Raw genomic sequence first — 13826 nt, 5'->3', positions numbered from 1 at the left:
AGCGGAGCCGGCACGGAGCGGCGATGCTCTGTAGTGTTCAAGGGACACTGTTTGTGCAACCACGTGGCAGATGCCCGGCGTGTCCCCCGTCCACGCTAGGGATTTGGGATTGCTAGAAGCGCTCGATGAGCCCCCCCAGTTCCTAATTGTGTCCCTCTCAGGGAGTTACGAGTGGCTGCCGCTGCGGGCACCGCTCGGGGCTGCCGGAGCCGGGCACAGCCTCCATCGGGGCTACTGGGACTCCGGATCCTGCCGTTCTACACCCGCGCCGGAGCTCCGCAGCCCGCACACCGCTGCCGTCGGGGCTCGGGCCCGGGGTCGGGCGCGGGGAGGAGGCGGCGGCGGCGGCGGCCCCCGGAGCCTGGCCCGCCGTCAGGGGAACCAATGCGGAATTTCCTGGCTGCCGGCGGGGCCCCTCCCGCCGCCGCCGAGAGGGGCGCGGGGGAGGCGGCGGCGGCGGCGGCGGCGCGGAGCTCGCACTGCAGTTTCCGTCCGCCGAGAGCGGCCGTCGGGGCAGGGCAAGGCAGGGCAGGGCAGGGCGGCACCGGGCACCGCGCAGCCGAGCCGAGCCCCGTATGGGATGGGCCGGGTCGGGCCGGGCCCCGCCGCGCCGACGGCCATGGCGGCCCTGGGGCTGCGGCCGCCGCGCCCAAAAGGAGCCGCGGTGCCGCTGCTGCTGCTGGCGGTGCTGAGCTGCGGAGCCGCGCAGGAGCTGAGCCCACGGGGCAGGAACGTGTGCAGGGCTGCAGGGTAGGAGAGAGGGGAGGGGAGGGCAGGTGGGGCCGGGCGGGCGGCCGGGAAGGGAGGGGGGGGAGGGTGCGGGCCTGGGAAAGAGCGGTGCGGGGCGGTGGGGAGGGGGCGATGGGGTCCCATCGCGGCGGGGGGAGATGGAGCCGGGTGTCCCGGGTTCGGATTTTGGTGTCGCGGGTTCGGATTTTGGTGTCTCGGGTCTGGATTTTCGATGTCCCGGGTCTAAAGCTGTGTGTCCCGGTTCCGAATCTCGGTGTCCCGGGTCCGGATTTTGGTATCCCGGGTGCGAATTTCGGTGTCCCGAGTCCGGATCTCGGTGTTCCGGCGCTGGTCCTGCAGGGAGAAGCCGGTTATGATCGTCCCGGGTGTGGTCCCACAGTGGGATGCGGGATGCTGCGGGTGTCCCCCGCTGGAGCGGCTCCCGGAGCGCTCGGGGCGGCCGCGTTGGCAGCACCGGGACAATACTTGGCGTTGGCTTCAGAGCAAAGGTGCCATCCCCAGGGTCGCCCTCTGCCTGCTCCCCCCCTCCCCCTCCCCTCTCGGGCTCAGTGGTCCCAAAGCTGCCTCATCCCGCCGAGGAGACCCCTATATGGGGGGGCGATAGGGGGGAGGGCAGGCCATAAATGCACCTTTATACAGCTCGCCCGTGAGGTCAGGCAAGTCCACAAGGAAAACATGTGCTGCGCGCTGGAGAGGCCACATAATGGCTCCATTCAGCCCGGCCGCGGGGCGCTGGTGCCCCCTCCTCAAATTACAGTTTCCGAAGGAGGTTTTGCCAGAGCAGCACGGCCTCAGTACTCGGCGGGGGGGGGATGGAGGGGGGTTGCACTGGGTCTCTACATCCCCCTGTAAAACCGCTGCCCAGCAAAGCTGTCTCTTGGGGTGGCAGTGGGGCGGCAGGCAGTGACCCTTGGGGCCAGCCCAAGAAGCTGTGTCCATACAGTTCTATAGATTGCATAGGGTAGGAGAAAGGGATGTGCTTTGGAACTGTTGGGTTTGGTGTGTGCTAAACGTGACTGCTCCTCTTGAGCTCAAAGCTCTTGTTAAGTTACCATGCCCCCCTTCTGTTGGAGAAGCACGGGTGCAGGGTGATGAGTGCACGTGCTGTGTGTGTGGGAACTGCTTTCTCCATAACTCTCCTTTGGTCATTCTTTTCCTGTATGAAGAATTTCCTTTTTGCCACACAAGGCACCGAGTGATGGGTGCCGTGGAGAAAGAAGGGGCTCGGCGCCAGAGTGATGCTGCTCTCCAGTTTGGGCAGTGGTGTGTGAGCACTGGGATGGACACGCAGCTGGAGCAGGTGGCAGCGGTGCTCTGGGCTGTGGGCTTTTCACCTCCATCCATTTGTGCAGCTCCCAAACTCTCAGTAGAATGCAGGATGTGGGATGCTCGGTGGGATGCAGGTGATGCTCAGTGCGATGTGGGATGCTCAGTGGGATGCAGACACATCCCAGGAGCAGGGACAGCTCTGGCTTTCCCCCATCATGTGCTCCTTTTCATCTGCACCAGTGAAATCCCCATCAGTTTGGCAAAGCGATTCTTTTTCTCCTTTCTCGAGGGGAAAAGGGAGTAAAACAGAAAGAGAAGGGATGTGCTGAGGAAAGCAGCGGGTCCGTGGGCAACCTGAAGGATGCTCTGAAGCTGAGCCCCGGTCCCAGCTGTGCTGTGGGGTGCAGGGAGGTGGCTCAAGCTTTGAAATCTGAGCGCGTTGGTTTGCTGTCAGAGCAGCTGATAAGGGAGGGGAGGCTGAGCGGGGAGGTGTCGGACATGGCCCAGTGGAGGCGATTAGCTATCTGCCAGGAGATAGTTTTAATCCCAGCGCTGCGTGTGGGCTGCCCCATGGACCCACTCATGATGCTTCAGTCACAGTGCAGCGCTACTGGGCGCTGTGGTCCTTCTTTGGGCAGGATGACCCCTTCCCACCCATCCCCAGCAGAGCTCATGGGGCTTTTGTGGAATGAGACCACACGGGCACAACCCACGCTCGTTGGACAACTCTATCATGGCACGTTTCAACCCATCATGGATCCATTTCAACCCATGATGGATCCATTTCAACCCATGGAGCCCAGTGGATTTCGCTTTGGGTTCTCCTGTCCCCCACGGAGAGGCTTTGATTGGTGCCTCATTGCCTTTCCTTGCGTGTTTCATCTCCCTTCCAGGGCACAGACCCTGCTCCAACCCTGGGCGCAATCACAGCGCTGTGTAATCTCAGTGACGGACGGAATGGATGGAGCTATTTTGGTCTCCAGCTGCAAGGCATTTTTTCCAGGCCCTGAATCATTTTTGTGGTTCCTTTCTGCCTCCCGTCCAATTTTTCAACATCTTCCACGAGAGGCGGCCGCGGTGCTCCCATGTTGGTGCTGCCCCATTCAGCCCAGTCCGTGTCCCACTGGGGGCTGCTCTCACCCCCCCCCCAGCCCACAGCAGCTCCTCCTGGCAGCCAGACGTGGTCCTGTGACTGCGCTGCGTTTCACGAATACTTCCTCACTGTCTCCTCCTCCTCTTCTGCATTTGTTACATATAAAGGGGAAAAAAAAAAAAAAAAAAAAAAGAAAAGCATGCATTCCAGGCTCTGCCACTGGTCCAGCCCATGTCAAGTTTTCCTCGACTGCAGCATGCCTTTGGATTGCTCCAGAGCCTCTGGGATTGCTCCCATCCATGGAGTATAGCTCCAGTTGTGTGAGCAAAGCTGCACAAATTGAAGGATGTAGTGGGTTTGTGCTGAGAAGAGGACGTCCCCTCCTCATGGGGTGTCCCTGTGCCCCTCTTCTAGGGGCTGTCGTGGTTGGGATGGGATGGGGTGAGATGCCACCATCCTACCTTGGGATGCCATCCCCATGCTGCCACAATGCCAGGCACCAAACCCATCTGTAGGTTCCCATAAGCACTCCTTGCTTTGTCTGGGCTTTCCTCTCTCCCATCTATTATTTTTCAACGCCTCAGTTAAGAATGCACTCATTTTAGCCTATCCTTTAAATCACATGTGGTGGTAAAATAATCCGAGCCATTTTCTGCACGTGGGGCACACGGATGTTGGGTGTGGTTGTCCCATGCCCAGCACTGCTGCTGTTTGCCTCCTTGTCTCTGCTGAGCCCTGCGCTGAGCTGAGTACCCCACGCCAAGCATCTGCATGGCAGAATTGGTTCTTGATATCACACCGCATCACTGAAAGGTTTCCAGGAAGGACAGCAGCTTTCCAGATATCCCAACCATTTGTGGACTTATTTTTCCTGCAGCTCCTCGGCGCTCGTGTGCTGCCCAGGATGGAAGCAACAAGGAAGCGAGTGTTTGATAGGTAAGCAGCAATGCTGAAGTCGTGAGACAGCCCTGGAGCTGTGTAGAGCACCCCAGCTCGCCTTGGGGTGCAGCCCTCGGACACGAGATGCAGTGTGGTGACCCCTGCGTGCTGCCACAGTGCTGGAGGGCTGTGGCAGAGGATGAAGGCACAGCCACATGCCACCGCAGAAAGGCACCGGTGCCACCGAGCCCACAGGAAACCAGGGCAGCCCCTGCTGTGCCATCATGCAGGATTTGGGGACCCTGTGTTTCCCTTTCAGTTTGGGGTGGCAGTGGTGCCCAGGGAGCCGGTGGGCTGCAGACCCCATAACCAACTAACTCACCCTGCATGCACCCTCATAACCACTCGCTGCATGCAGCTGGTGCAGGGAGAAGGATGCACAGCGGGGGAATATGGTCCCGCTGCAAACTGTCCCCACCTCCTCTCCCCACTTTCCCCCCAGGCTGCTCTAACCATTAGACTCACTGCCTCTAACCTGTTCCATCTGTCTATTTTAGGGTTTTCTATAGTCCCCATCACCGTAGGTCTAACAACGGCCAGGTAAGGCGCTCGGTGCGGGTGCTCTGTTCCCCCTCTCCTGCTGGCCAAGGGGACTTTGTGGGGCCGTGGGGCCAGCACTGTGCCATGCCCCAGAGCTCGCTCCCCTTTGGCACAGGGGGACTCGTGGGCTGGGGGTGCTGGGGGAGCACTTCCATAGGGAGGTTAGAAGGAGGGGGGCTGTGCTGGTGGCTGCTTCTGTTCCCCTGTCCCACATCCCACATCTCGCCTGCAGCACAGGGATGGCTGAGCAGGGTGGTAGGGGGCTGGGGCAGGGATGGAGCTGGGGAGAGTGGCATCACCGTTGTGATCACCATGCGGTGTCACAGTTCAGTGACCCCTATGGTGCCACCGTGCACCCCGTCCCCTGCTCTGGGGGTTGGGGACTGGGATGGAATGAGCCTGGTGGCACATTGGGGACCTTTCTGCCGTGTCCTCATGCTCTGTTGTCGGTCCACCTGCCCAGCTGTCTGCGAAGGGAATTTCACCTGCAAGGAGAATGAGGTGTGCGTGAGACCCGGCGAGTGCCGCTGCCGCCACGGCTACTTCGGTGCCAACTGCGACACCAGTGAGTACCAGTGGCACCACTGGGGCACCCCAGGTGGGCCACCTCATATAGGGAGCCTGTCACCTAAGCGTGCTAGGAGCAGTGGGGATGGAGAGGAGCAAGGGGTGCCGCTTGCATGGGGTCACCCATGGCTGACTGCAGCGCTGTTCCACCTGCAGAGTGTCCCCGTCAGTTCTGGGGCCCCGACTGCAAGGAGATGTGCAGCTGCCACCCCAATGGGCAGTGTGAAGATGTGACGGGTCAGTGCACCTGCAACCCCAACCGCTGGGGCCCCAAGTGTGAGAACATCTGCCTCTGCAAGCACGGCAAATGTGACCAGAAGACTGGCAAATGCACCTGCGAGCCCAACTGGTGGGGCCCCCAGTGCTCCAGCTCCTGCTATTGCAGCCACAATTCCCAGTGCGACCAGCAGACAGGCAACTGCCTGTGCCAGCCAGGCTGGTGGGGCCGTGGCTGCAACAACCAATGCTCTTGCAACAACTCACCCTGTGAACAGTTCACCGGGCGCTGCCAGTGCCGTGAGCGCACCTTTGGGCCCCGCTGTGACCGCTACTGCCAGTGCTACAAGGGGAAGTGCAACCAGGTGGATGGCACCTGTACCTGTGAGCCGGGCTACCGTGGCAAGTACTGCCGTGAGCCGTGCCCAGCCGGCTTCTATGGGCAAGGCTGCAGGAGGAGGTGAGTGTTGGGGCACGAGGAGGGAGGTGGGAGCTGTGGGTGCCATGTGCCACGTGTCCCTTGGTTGTTGCAGGTGTGGGCAGTGCAAGAGCCTGCAGCCCTGCACCGTGGCAGATGGGCGCTGCCTGACGTGCGAAGCGGGTTGGAATGGCACCAAGTGTGACCAGCCCTGCTCGGCTGGTTTCTATGGGGAGGGCTGCGAGAAGCTTTGTCCCCCCTGCAAGGATGGCCACACCTGCAACCATATCAATGGCAAGTGCTCACACTGCAACCCCGGCTGGATTGGAGACAGGTGAGTGCTGCACGGCCCGGCTGGTGCAGTGCTGTGTCCCTGGGAGTGGATGTACAGCTGGGGCAGCAGGAATGGGCTGAGCCTGCTGGCGTGGCCATGAGGCCATAGGGAGCCTCAGGGACCCCAATGCCAAGGCGTTGGTACATGGGGCCATGGGACGCACAATGCCACGGTGCTCCTATCTGCTCAGCGACCCTAACACACAGCAGGGCTCAACTCTGAAACTTTCTTGGAGCCACCTGGGGTTGGGTCTGAGGCTGTGCAGCACCTGTATGGGGCTGACAGCACCCAGCCCCGTCTCCTTGCATGGAACAAACGGGAAACAGAATAGGATGACCAGGATGGGCATAGTGGGGGGCACCGTGAGAAATCCTTTCTCCGGTGCTTCAGCTGCCCTCACCGTTCCCCAGGTGTGAAACCAAGTGCCGCAATGGGACGTATGGGGAGAACTGTGCCTTCGTCTGCAGCGACTGCGTCAGCGGGGAGTGCCACTTTGAGACGGGCCGCTGCCTGTGCCGCGCCGGCTCCCACGGCACATAGTAAGCAAACCGGGCTGCGGGCACTCATCACCGCTTGGCATCACCTCCATCCCCTGTCTGCTTCTGCCCCTGGTTGGGGTGGGATCCAAACAAACCTGAGGCAGCAGCACTCGATCCCCCTGAGCTCAGCAGGACACTCTGCAGGGCCACGGTGTGCCTCTCGCTGAGCTGCCGGATGGGTTTCTTGACGAAAGGATTTTGCTTTAGGAAATGGCCATTTGGCAAAAACAAATGCCTTTGACAAAACTCGTTTTTTTGTGTGTTTTTTTTTTTTCCCCCCCCAAGTTCAGGGTGGAATTTCTAGCTGAAAACAGAGAGAAAACCACATCCCAGAATAGCACATAGCCTCACGGGTATGGCATCTGTGTGGTGCTCCCTCTCCCAGCAGCAGCTCTCACTGGGGGCTGCTCACCCCAGGAGGAGCCCAAAGCCCCCCAGCCTTTGGCTGTGCCCAACTCCAACCAGCAGCAGGCCCTGTCCTAATGCATGCTCGTCCCCTTTGCTTTCTCCCAACGTGGAATAGAAGCGCTGCCTGAAAGGAAAGTGGCTGGAAGCACTGGAGGGAAGGCTGCTGAAATGTCTGCAGTGGGCACAAAGCCCTCTATTGCTCCACATCATTCCCATGGTATCTCCCGAAATCAGTCTGTCTGGGGTAGAAATATGGGTCCAGCTGATGGGGGTAGCTTGGACTGTCTGGGAGATATCCCTGCTCCCATCCCTGCATCCCACTGCAGCTGCTCGTGGGGGCTCAAGGCACGTGGCTCAGCCACGGCGGTGCTTTGAAAACCAGAGAGCGTGAAATGTGGCTGAGTCAAGGGAGCAGCTGCAGCCCCAGGAGAGAGGGGCTGGGATCAGGGCCACGGTGCTGCCAGCTGGGAGCAGCTGGAGTTGGGCTGAGGGCCATCAGCCCTGCTGCATCCATCCCAGTACCCATGCTGTTGCATAGCATCATCCCAAACTGTTGCTGCCCCCAGAACTCTGAGGACAGGATGCTTGGTGGGAGGGCACCCAGAACCTGGGTTGTTTTGGGTGGTGCCCATTGCCCACCTTCCAGCCCTGGTTTGTGCCCCTCTCCATAATGCTGAGCTGGGAGGCTGTGCCCTGGCAAGGAGGGCACTTCGGCTATAGTTGTTCTCCCTTCTTACATACAGTGAGCTGAGAGGTTTCCAAGCTCATGAGCTGCAGTGGAAGGGCTCCATCTTGGGTGTGCATGGGGCACATGGCCACATCACATCAGCAGTGCTGAGCTGAGACCCGGTGCAGATGCTCTGCTGGGTTGGCACTGCTGATGGGTTAGTGACCCGTTGTCACCACAGTGCTACAAGCCTCGTTGCAAAGCCTTGTGCAGCACGTGGGGGTGGAGGAGGGCTCTCAGAAACAGCAAACATGAGGACAAGCAGGAAGGTGGCACAGTCCCCCATGGGGATGCTGTCAGTGCAATCCAGCACTGTGTCACCTGCTTTTCCCGGAGTAGAAAGGGTCTGGGAAAGGAGAGCAGGGAGCATCCCCTGGTTGCATCACCCCGCCCTCACCCCTCACCCTCTCCCCAGCTGTAACCTCACCTGCCCGCCCGGCCACTATGGAGCCAACTGTGCTCAAGCCTGCAGCTGCCACGACGGTGCCTGCGACCCGCTGACGGGCGCCTGCCACATGGGTGAGTTGTAGGGTTGGGGTGCTGGGGTGCCTATGGCTGGTGTCTGAGCACGCTGTGTCTTGCAGAAGCCAACCAACGGATGGGGGTGATTGGGGCCGGAGCTCTGCTGGCACTGCTGCTCATCCTCCTGCTGTCGCTGCTCTGCTGCTGCTGCGTCTGCCGCAAGAAGGATGAAGGGCACGGGTGAGTGGATGCTGGCAGGGAAAGGGGAGGACAGAAGGGAAATGTGGGGCAGTTTCCCATCCTCATGAAGATGGGGAAAAGAGAGCACAGGGTGGGAGCGGGAGGACCCTGCACTGCAGGGACGCCTCCTGGCTTTGTGTCCCTGTTGTTGGCCGTCACCTCACTGGGACCCAATGGGTCCCCAGGGCTGGAGCCTGCAAAGGGAAACCTAGAGCATGCTGTGTTATGGCTGGGATCCCCAAAATGGCGTGGGGCTGAAGGCAGGAGTGTGCACAGCAGCTCCCACAGCGTGGCTGGGCTGTAGGGTCTGCAGGACAAAGTGAGCCCCTCCAGTCCCTGCTGCAGGGATGAGGACAAGGGATAGGGATGGGGATAGGAGTAGGGATAGGGATGAGGATGGGGACAGGGATGGGGGTGGGGATGGGGATGGAGATGGCTGCTTATTGGGAAGAAAGGGGCCAGGGGAGCTCCACTAGCTGCACAAAAGCCGTCCCTCGTGCCGCCGGCCGCTGTGCAGGAATTTTCCGGAAGCTTCTGCTTGCAGCCGTGCCAGCTCCACTCCAGCCCAGCACATCTGGTTTGGAGAGCCTGTGGGCTGCATGTCATTATGCCGCAGATAAAAGGAGCCACTTCCCAAACTCAGTGCTGCTCGGAGAAGTCTTGCATGGGAAATAGCTCCAAAGAGTTTCCTCTCCTCGGGCACTGCAGGGTGCCCAGATTCCGAACTGCCATCTCAATGTCCTGTCCCAAAGCGTTCCCGGTGCCAGGAAGGGCTGTGGCAGGGGTACTGCAGTGGCCGTGGGTGCACACAGGTTGAGTGGCATTGCTGCACAGAGCCTCTTGCTGCTGTGGCTGAGGATAATTGCCTGAAAGCTCATCCTCAAGAGGCTTCAAAACCAGAGAGCAAATAAAGAGAAGCCACGTGTTTGTTTGGGGTTGGGATTTTTTTATTTATTTTTTTTATTTTTTCTAAAGTTAATCATATGATTCGAGGGCCTGGATGGGAGCTGTGGGTGTTTTGGGCACAGTGTGGCTCTGCCACAAGGCGAGCTGAAGCACGCGGCTGGCAACAGCCCTGACCCCTGCCCTGAGCCATCCTGGGCTTCAACTGAGGCAAAACCAGTGGGGAATACACTCCTGTGGCACCTCTCTGTCCTGCCTCTTCCCCAAACCCTTCTTCATGTGCAGCATCCCTGAGCCTCCAGCTCAATGCATGGTTCCATGATCGATCATCCTGGTGTGACCATTGCCATGATGGGGCCGTTGTGTTTCCCTGCAGAGCAAATCAGGACCCGGTGGCAGCCAAGAAGCCTCCGAGACGCTTGTGTGGGCGCTTCAGCCGCATCAGCATGAAGCTGCCACGCATCCCCCTGCGCCGCCAGAAGATGCCCAAGGTCGTAGGTGAGGCACCGAGGGGCAGAGCAGGGCTGACGTGTGCGACCTGCTGTGCTTCTCCCGGCCCCAAACCCATGCAGAGTGCACCAGGGCCGGGGAAACATCCCCTCTGCAACCCAAACAGGGGCCGTGTTTGTGGAAGGGGCCGGGCAGGGCTCGGGGAGGAGGACAGAGGGGGCTGTGTGCGCGGGGCTCAATGGGGCTGTGTGCGCGTTTCCTGCAGCCGCCCCGCAGCAGCTGGCTCCCACCCAGCAGCGCTGTGTAAACACAGAGGGGAGGGAGGGGATGGCCCCAGCTCCAGGGCTCTGTGCGTTACAACCTGCTCTGGGGTTGGGGCTATGCAGTGAGGCCACCCAAGACCCTGGAACAAAGGGATCTGTGCCAGCAGGCAACAAGGGACCCAGGCAGGCAACGGCTCCGACCACTTGGGGCTGGCCTTGGAGCAATAACATCCATCCATCATCATCTGGCAGCACAGGGACCTGCAGCACTTCTTTGCTAGGGGCAGGCAGAAGCCCCAGCACATCTCGGAGCTGCTGTTGGTGCTCCTCTTCCTCCGGCCATCCCCTTGGTCCCATTCAAGTCCTGGAGATGCCGCACAGCCACAAGTCCCAGCACCCCGTCACGCCTTCTCACAGGAAGCAGTGCGCTTCATCTGCTTCCAACGGTCTGCTTCTAATTTTCTCTTTTTGGGTTTTACAACAAGGAAAGTCATGCCGGAGTGGCTGCCTCCCCCACTCTGGGCCATTTGCTCTTTAAATATCTCCACTGCTTTTGCTCTGGCTCTGGAGTTTCTCTCAGCCTCTGCATCCTCCCCCATCCCTTATCTTATGAGGGGACCCCTCATCTTGCTGGTCCATTCCTGTCTCGGGTTTATTCCCTCTCACATAGTCATCTCCATGATCTTTTATCCCCTGCACAGTGCTGTGTGTGGGGAGCGTGGCTGCTTGCAACCACGGCTCATCCCAGAGTGGGTGAAGCAGGGCTGGGTCCCTGCAGGGCAGGCACTGGCTGATGGCCACTTTCCTGCCCTGGCAGTAGCTCACCATGACCTGGAGAACACACTGAACTGCAGCTTCATTGAGCCGCCCTCAGTGGTGGAGCAGCCCTCCCCGTCCTGGTCATCCCGTGGTTCCTTCTCCTCCTTTGACACCACAGATGAGGGGCCAGTGTACTGCGTGCCCCATGAAGGTGAGACTCATGGGTGTTTTCCTGGGTGCTGCATGCAAGGATGAGGGCTGGAGGTGGCCCTGCAATGGGGAAGTGGGGGTCCTGTGGCATAGGGGGACCTGGAGGCATGCGGAAGAGGTAGAGAGGGACCAGGTGAGACAGGGCAATGGGGAGCCCAGTTTTGCCTCTACCCCACCACCGTGCATGGTTTTTTTTGCCATGAGGGCAACAAGGCAGTGGCACAGGGCCCAGAGAAGCCCTGTAAGTGGAGGTGCTCAAAGCCAGGCTGTATGGGGCTTTGGGCACCGGAGGCAGGAGTCTAACCCATGGGACCAAGTTGGACTGGGTAGCATTTTAAGGCTCCCTTCCAACCCAAACCGTTCCGTGCCTTCATGACACATCCATGCTCTCTTCCCACAGAGAGCGTCGGTGACGGCAGGGACAGGGCACCGTCCTCCAGCCCCGGTGAGAAGCTCGTGGCCCCAGCCAGCGGGGAGGAGGCAGCCGAGTACAGCTTCCTGAAGGAGACGGGCTCTGTCAAGGCCTTCCATGCCGACAGCAGCGAAACACCCCTGCTCAAGTCCTCGGACAGCGAGCGCTCATCCTGCGGGTCAGGCTCGGCCAGCGCCGCGCTCTATGCCAAGGTCGCCCGCCTCTCCAAGCAGTCCAAGGAGGAGGAGGAGACAGCTCTGTCCCCAGAGAGAACCAAGCCCCGTCCTCCCGACCCGTCCACCAAGCCCAAGGTATCCTGGATCCACAGCCGTTACAACTCCAGCCAGTCCAACTCGCTGCCCAGCCGCTCCCCGGAGCCAGCGGCCGCCCGGCCCAGCAGCCCCGAGCACGGCCAAGGTTTGGCCAAGAGGAAGAGGAGCCCCAGCGAGACGTCGGCTGGTGTGCACGGCAAAGCAGAGGAGAAGGGCAGTGGTGGCACACGTGGCAAGGAGAGACCGCAGAAGCACCCCAAGGAACCCGGTGTCCCCGAGGGCAAAGCCAACCTTGCCACAGAGCCCCAGTCGCCTTCGAAACCCAAGCAGAGGAGCAAGGCCAGCTCGGAGCAGATGGAGAATATCAACGGGGCGGTGCAGAACGCCTTCAAAAAGATGGGCGGCTTCCATGCAGAGCGGCGGGCCGGGGAGGCCCCACGCAGCCCCGGTGCTGGCAAGCCGCGCTCCGAGGCTCTCCATCCCCACCTGGCCTCCGAGGCGGCCACGCTGCTGGCAGCCCAGCTGAAGGAAAAGACTCAGAGCCTCAACAAGGCGGAGGGCAGCTCCCGGCCCAACGGGGTGGGGGCCCAGAGGGAGAAGCCCACCCCACCTCAGAAAGCCAAGCGCTCGGCAGCCACCGGCAGCCAGAAGGCCAGCAAGCCCCTGCTGCCCACCTCTCCCAACCTGCAGAAACTGATCCCCGCCACGGCCGAGCCGGCGGCTGGGGGCGAGCCCAGGCGGGTGGAGAAACAAACCGCAGTCAGCGGCCAGGACCCGGCTCCTCCGGGCGAGCAGACGGCCAAGAAGACGCCCATTAAAAAGCCCCCCAGGAAGAAGAGCCGAGAAGCCACCCTGGAGCCGCCCAAAGCAGCTGTGGTGCCCACGCAGACGGTGCAGTAATGGGGAGCTGGGCACCTGGGAAGGACTCGTGGTGCCTGGACTGGAAGAGCCCCCCAACCTCCTCATTCCACATCTCTCCCCTCATCCCCTTTTCTCCTGTCAGCCCATCTCCTCCACTGTCCCTGGACCTGGTACCCCCCGGCGCTGTGCTCCCTATGCAGGGATGCAGGAGCCGGGGGCCCCCCCTTTTTTTGTAGCAGTATTATCGATCGCATAAGCAGTGCTTGTTGTACTAGACGTACCCATGTTATATTCTGCAGTAATGGAGCCGCTCGCTTCCCACGCCCCACTCCACTCTGCCAGGTCCCCATCGCAGCACGGGGGCAAAGGGGATGGATGACACACGGGGCCATTGCCGGGGACATCCCCGTGTCCTCACCCAGACCTCCCTGCACTGCCACGTCAGCTTCTCCCCTCTCGGAGGTGCAGCCCCCGGTGCCACCGCACCGCTCCCAGCGTGGGGTCGAGCTGGTTTCGACCGATGCCCCTGGCCCCAGGGCTGCTTGTGCCAGGAGCGGCAGCAGGAAAGCACTATTTAAGGCCCGGGCTGCACAGCACTTGGAGAGGCTGTTGTGGCTTCAGGAGGGATCTGGCCAGTGGAGTCAGGTAGATGGGTTTGGTACGACAGAGCCTGGCATCTCTGCAGAGCGCTTTTCTAATAAAAGTGTATTTCTTCCATACCTGGGTGCTGTCTGTCCATGCCCCCAGGCTGCCCGTGGAGCATCACCTGGTCTCACTTGGGCACTTGGGATGCAGGGTCCTGAGTGGGATGCATTGATATGGAGGATGTGTCCCAGTGTGAGGCCAGGGAGTGACCCCTAAAAATAACGCTATTCAGCATTCAGGTTAGATATTAAGAAAGATTTCTTCTCCAAAAAAGCAGTGATGCAGTGGCACAGGATGCCCAGGGAGTGGTGGAGTCACTGTCCCTGGCGGTGCTCAGAGCCATGGAGATGTGGCACTGAGGTACGTGGTCAGTGGGCATGGTGGGGTGGGGTTGGACTTGGAGATCTTAGAGATTTTTCCAACCTCAGTGATTCTATGATTCTATTCCAAGTTCGACCACCAGATATTGTTTTATGCTGATTTTTCTGCATGATAAGACTCTGAATCCCTTTTCCAAGCATCCCGCTGTGGTCTGCAGGCTTTCCCCCC

The 13826-nt window shown here is 60.4% G+C and overlaps 1 protein-coding gene across 3 annotated transcripts; it reads left to right on the top strand.

The window, feature by feature from the left end:
* Positions 1-383: 383 nt before the first annotated feature.
* SCARF2 (scavenger receptor class F member 2) lies at positions 384-13349 on the top strand. Of its 3 annotated transcripts, XM_085238321.1 has the most exons (13): positions 687-750; positions 3990-4048; positions 4549-4591; positions 5055-5156; positions 5315-5834; positions 5908-6126; positions 6537-6665; positions 8216-8319; positions 8385-8502; positions 9782-9903; positions 10286-10564; positions 10936-11088; positions 11488-13349. In XM_085238321.1, exons 5-13 carry the CDS (start codon positions 5353-5355, stop codon positions 12669-12671), a joined length of 2790 nt encoding a protein of 929 aa, XP_085094447.1. In that variant the 5' UTR covers positions 687-750; positions 3990-4048; positions 4549-4591; positions 5055-5156; positions 5315-5352; the 3' UTR covers positions 12672-13349. The 3 variants fall into 3 exon arrangements, with proteins under 3 accessions (XP_085094445.1, XP_085094446.1, XP_085094447.1); XM_085238319.1 differs by lacking the exon at positions 4549-4591 and having other exon boundaries at positions 384-750; XM_085238320.1 differs by lacking the exons at positions 4549-4591; positions 10286-10564 and having other exon boundaries at positions 390-750.
* Positions 13350-13826: the final 477 nt, after the last annotated feature.

Source organism: Meleagris gallopavo, chromosome 17 (genome assembly GCF_905368555.1).
Source record: "Meleagris gallopavo chromosome 17, MGAL_WU_HG_1.1, whole genome shotgun sequence".
Taxonomy (NCBI): Eukaryota; Metazoa; Chordata; class Aves; order Galliformes; family Phasianidae; genus Meleagris; species Meleagris gallopavo.
Note: the sequence above shows the minus strand (reverse complement) of the source record. Positions and strands in the feature narration are given on the sequence as shown.

Excerpts from the sequence above, each read along its gene's own strand:
- SCARF2 (XM_085238319.1), top strand. The coding sequence starts at position 581 with ATGGGCCGGGTCGGGCCGGGCCCCGCCGCGCCGACGGCCATGGCGGCC. Across the intron at positions 6,127-6,536 it reads CCCGGCTGGATTGGAGACAG|GTGTGAAACCAAGTGCCGCA; the intron begins GTGAGTGCTGCA and ends ACCGTTCCCCAG. Across the intron at positions 8,320-8,384 it reads GACGGGCGCCTGCCACATGG|AAGCCAACCAACGGATGGGG; the intron begins GTGAGTTGTAGG and ends TGTGTCTTGCAG.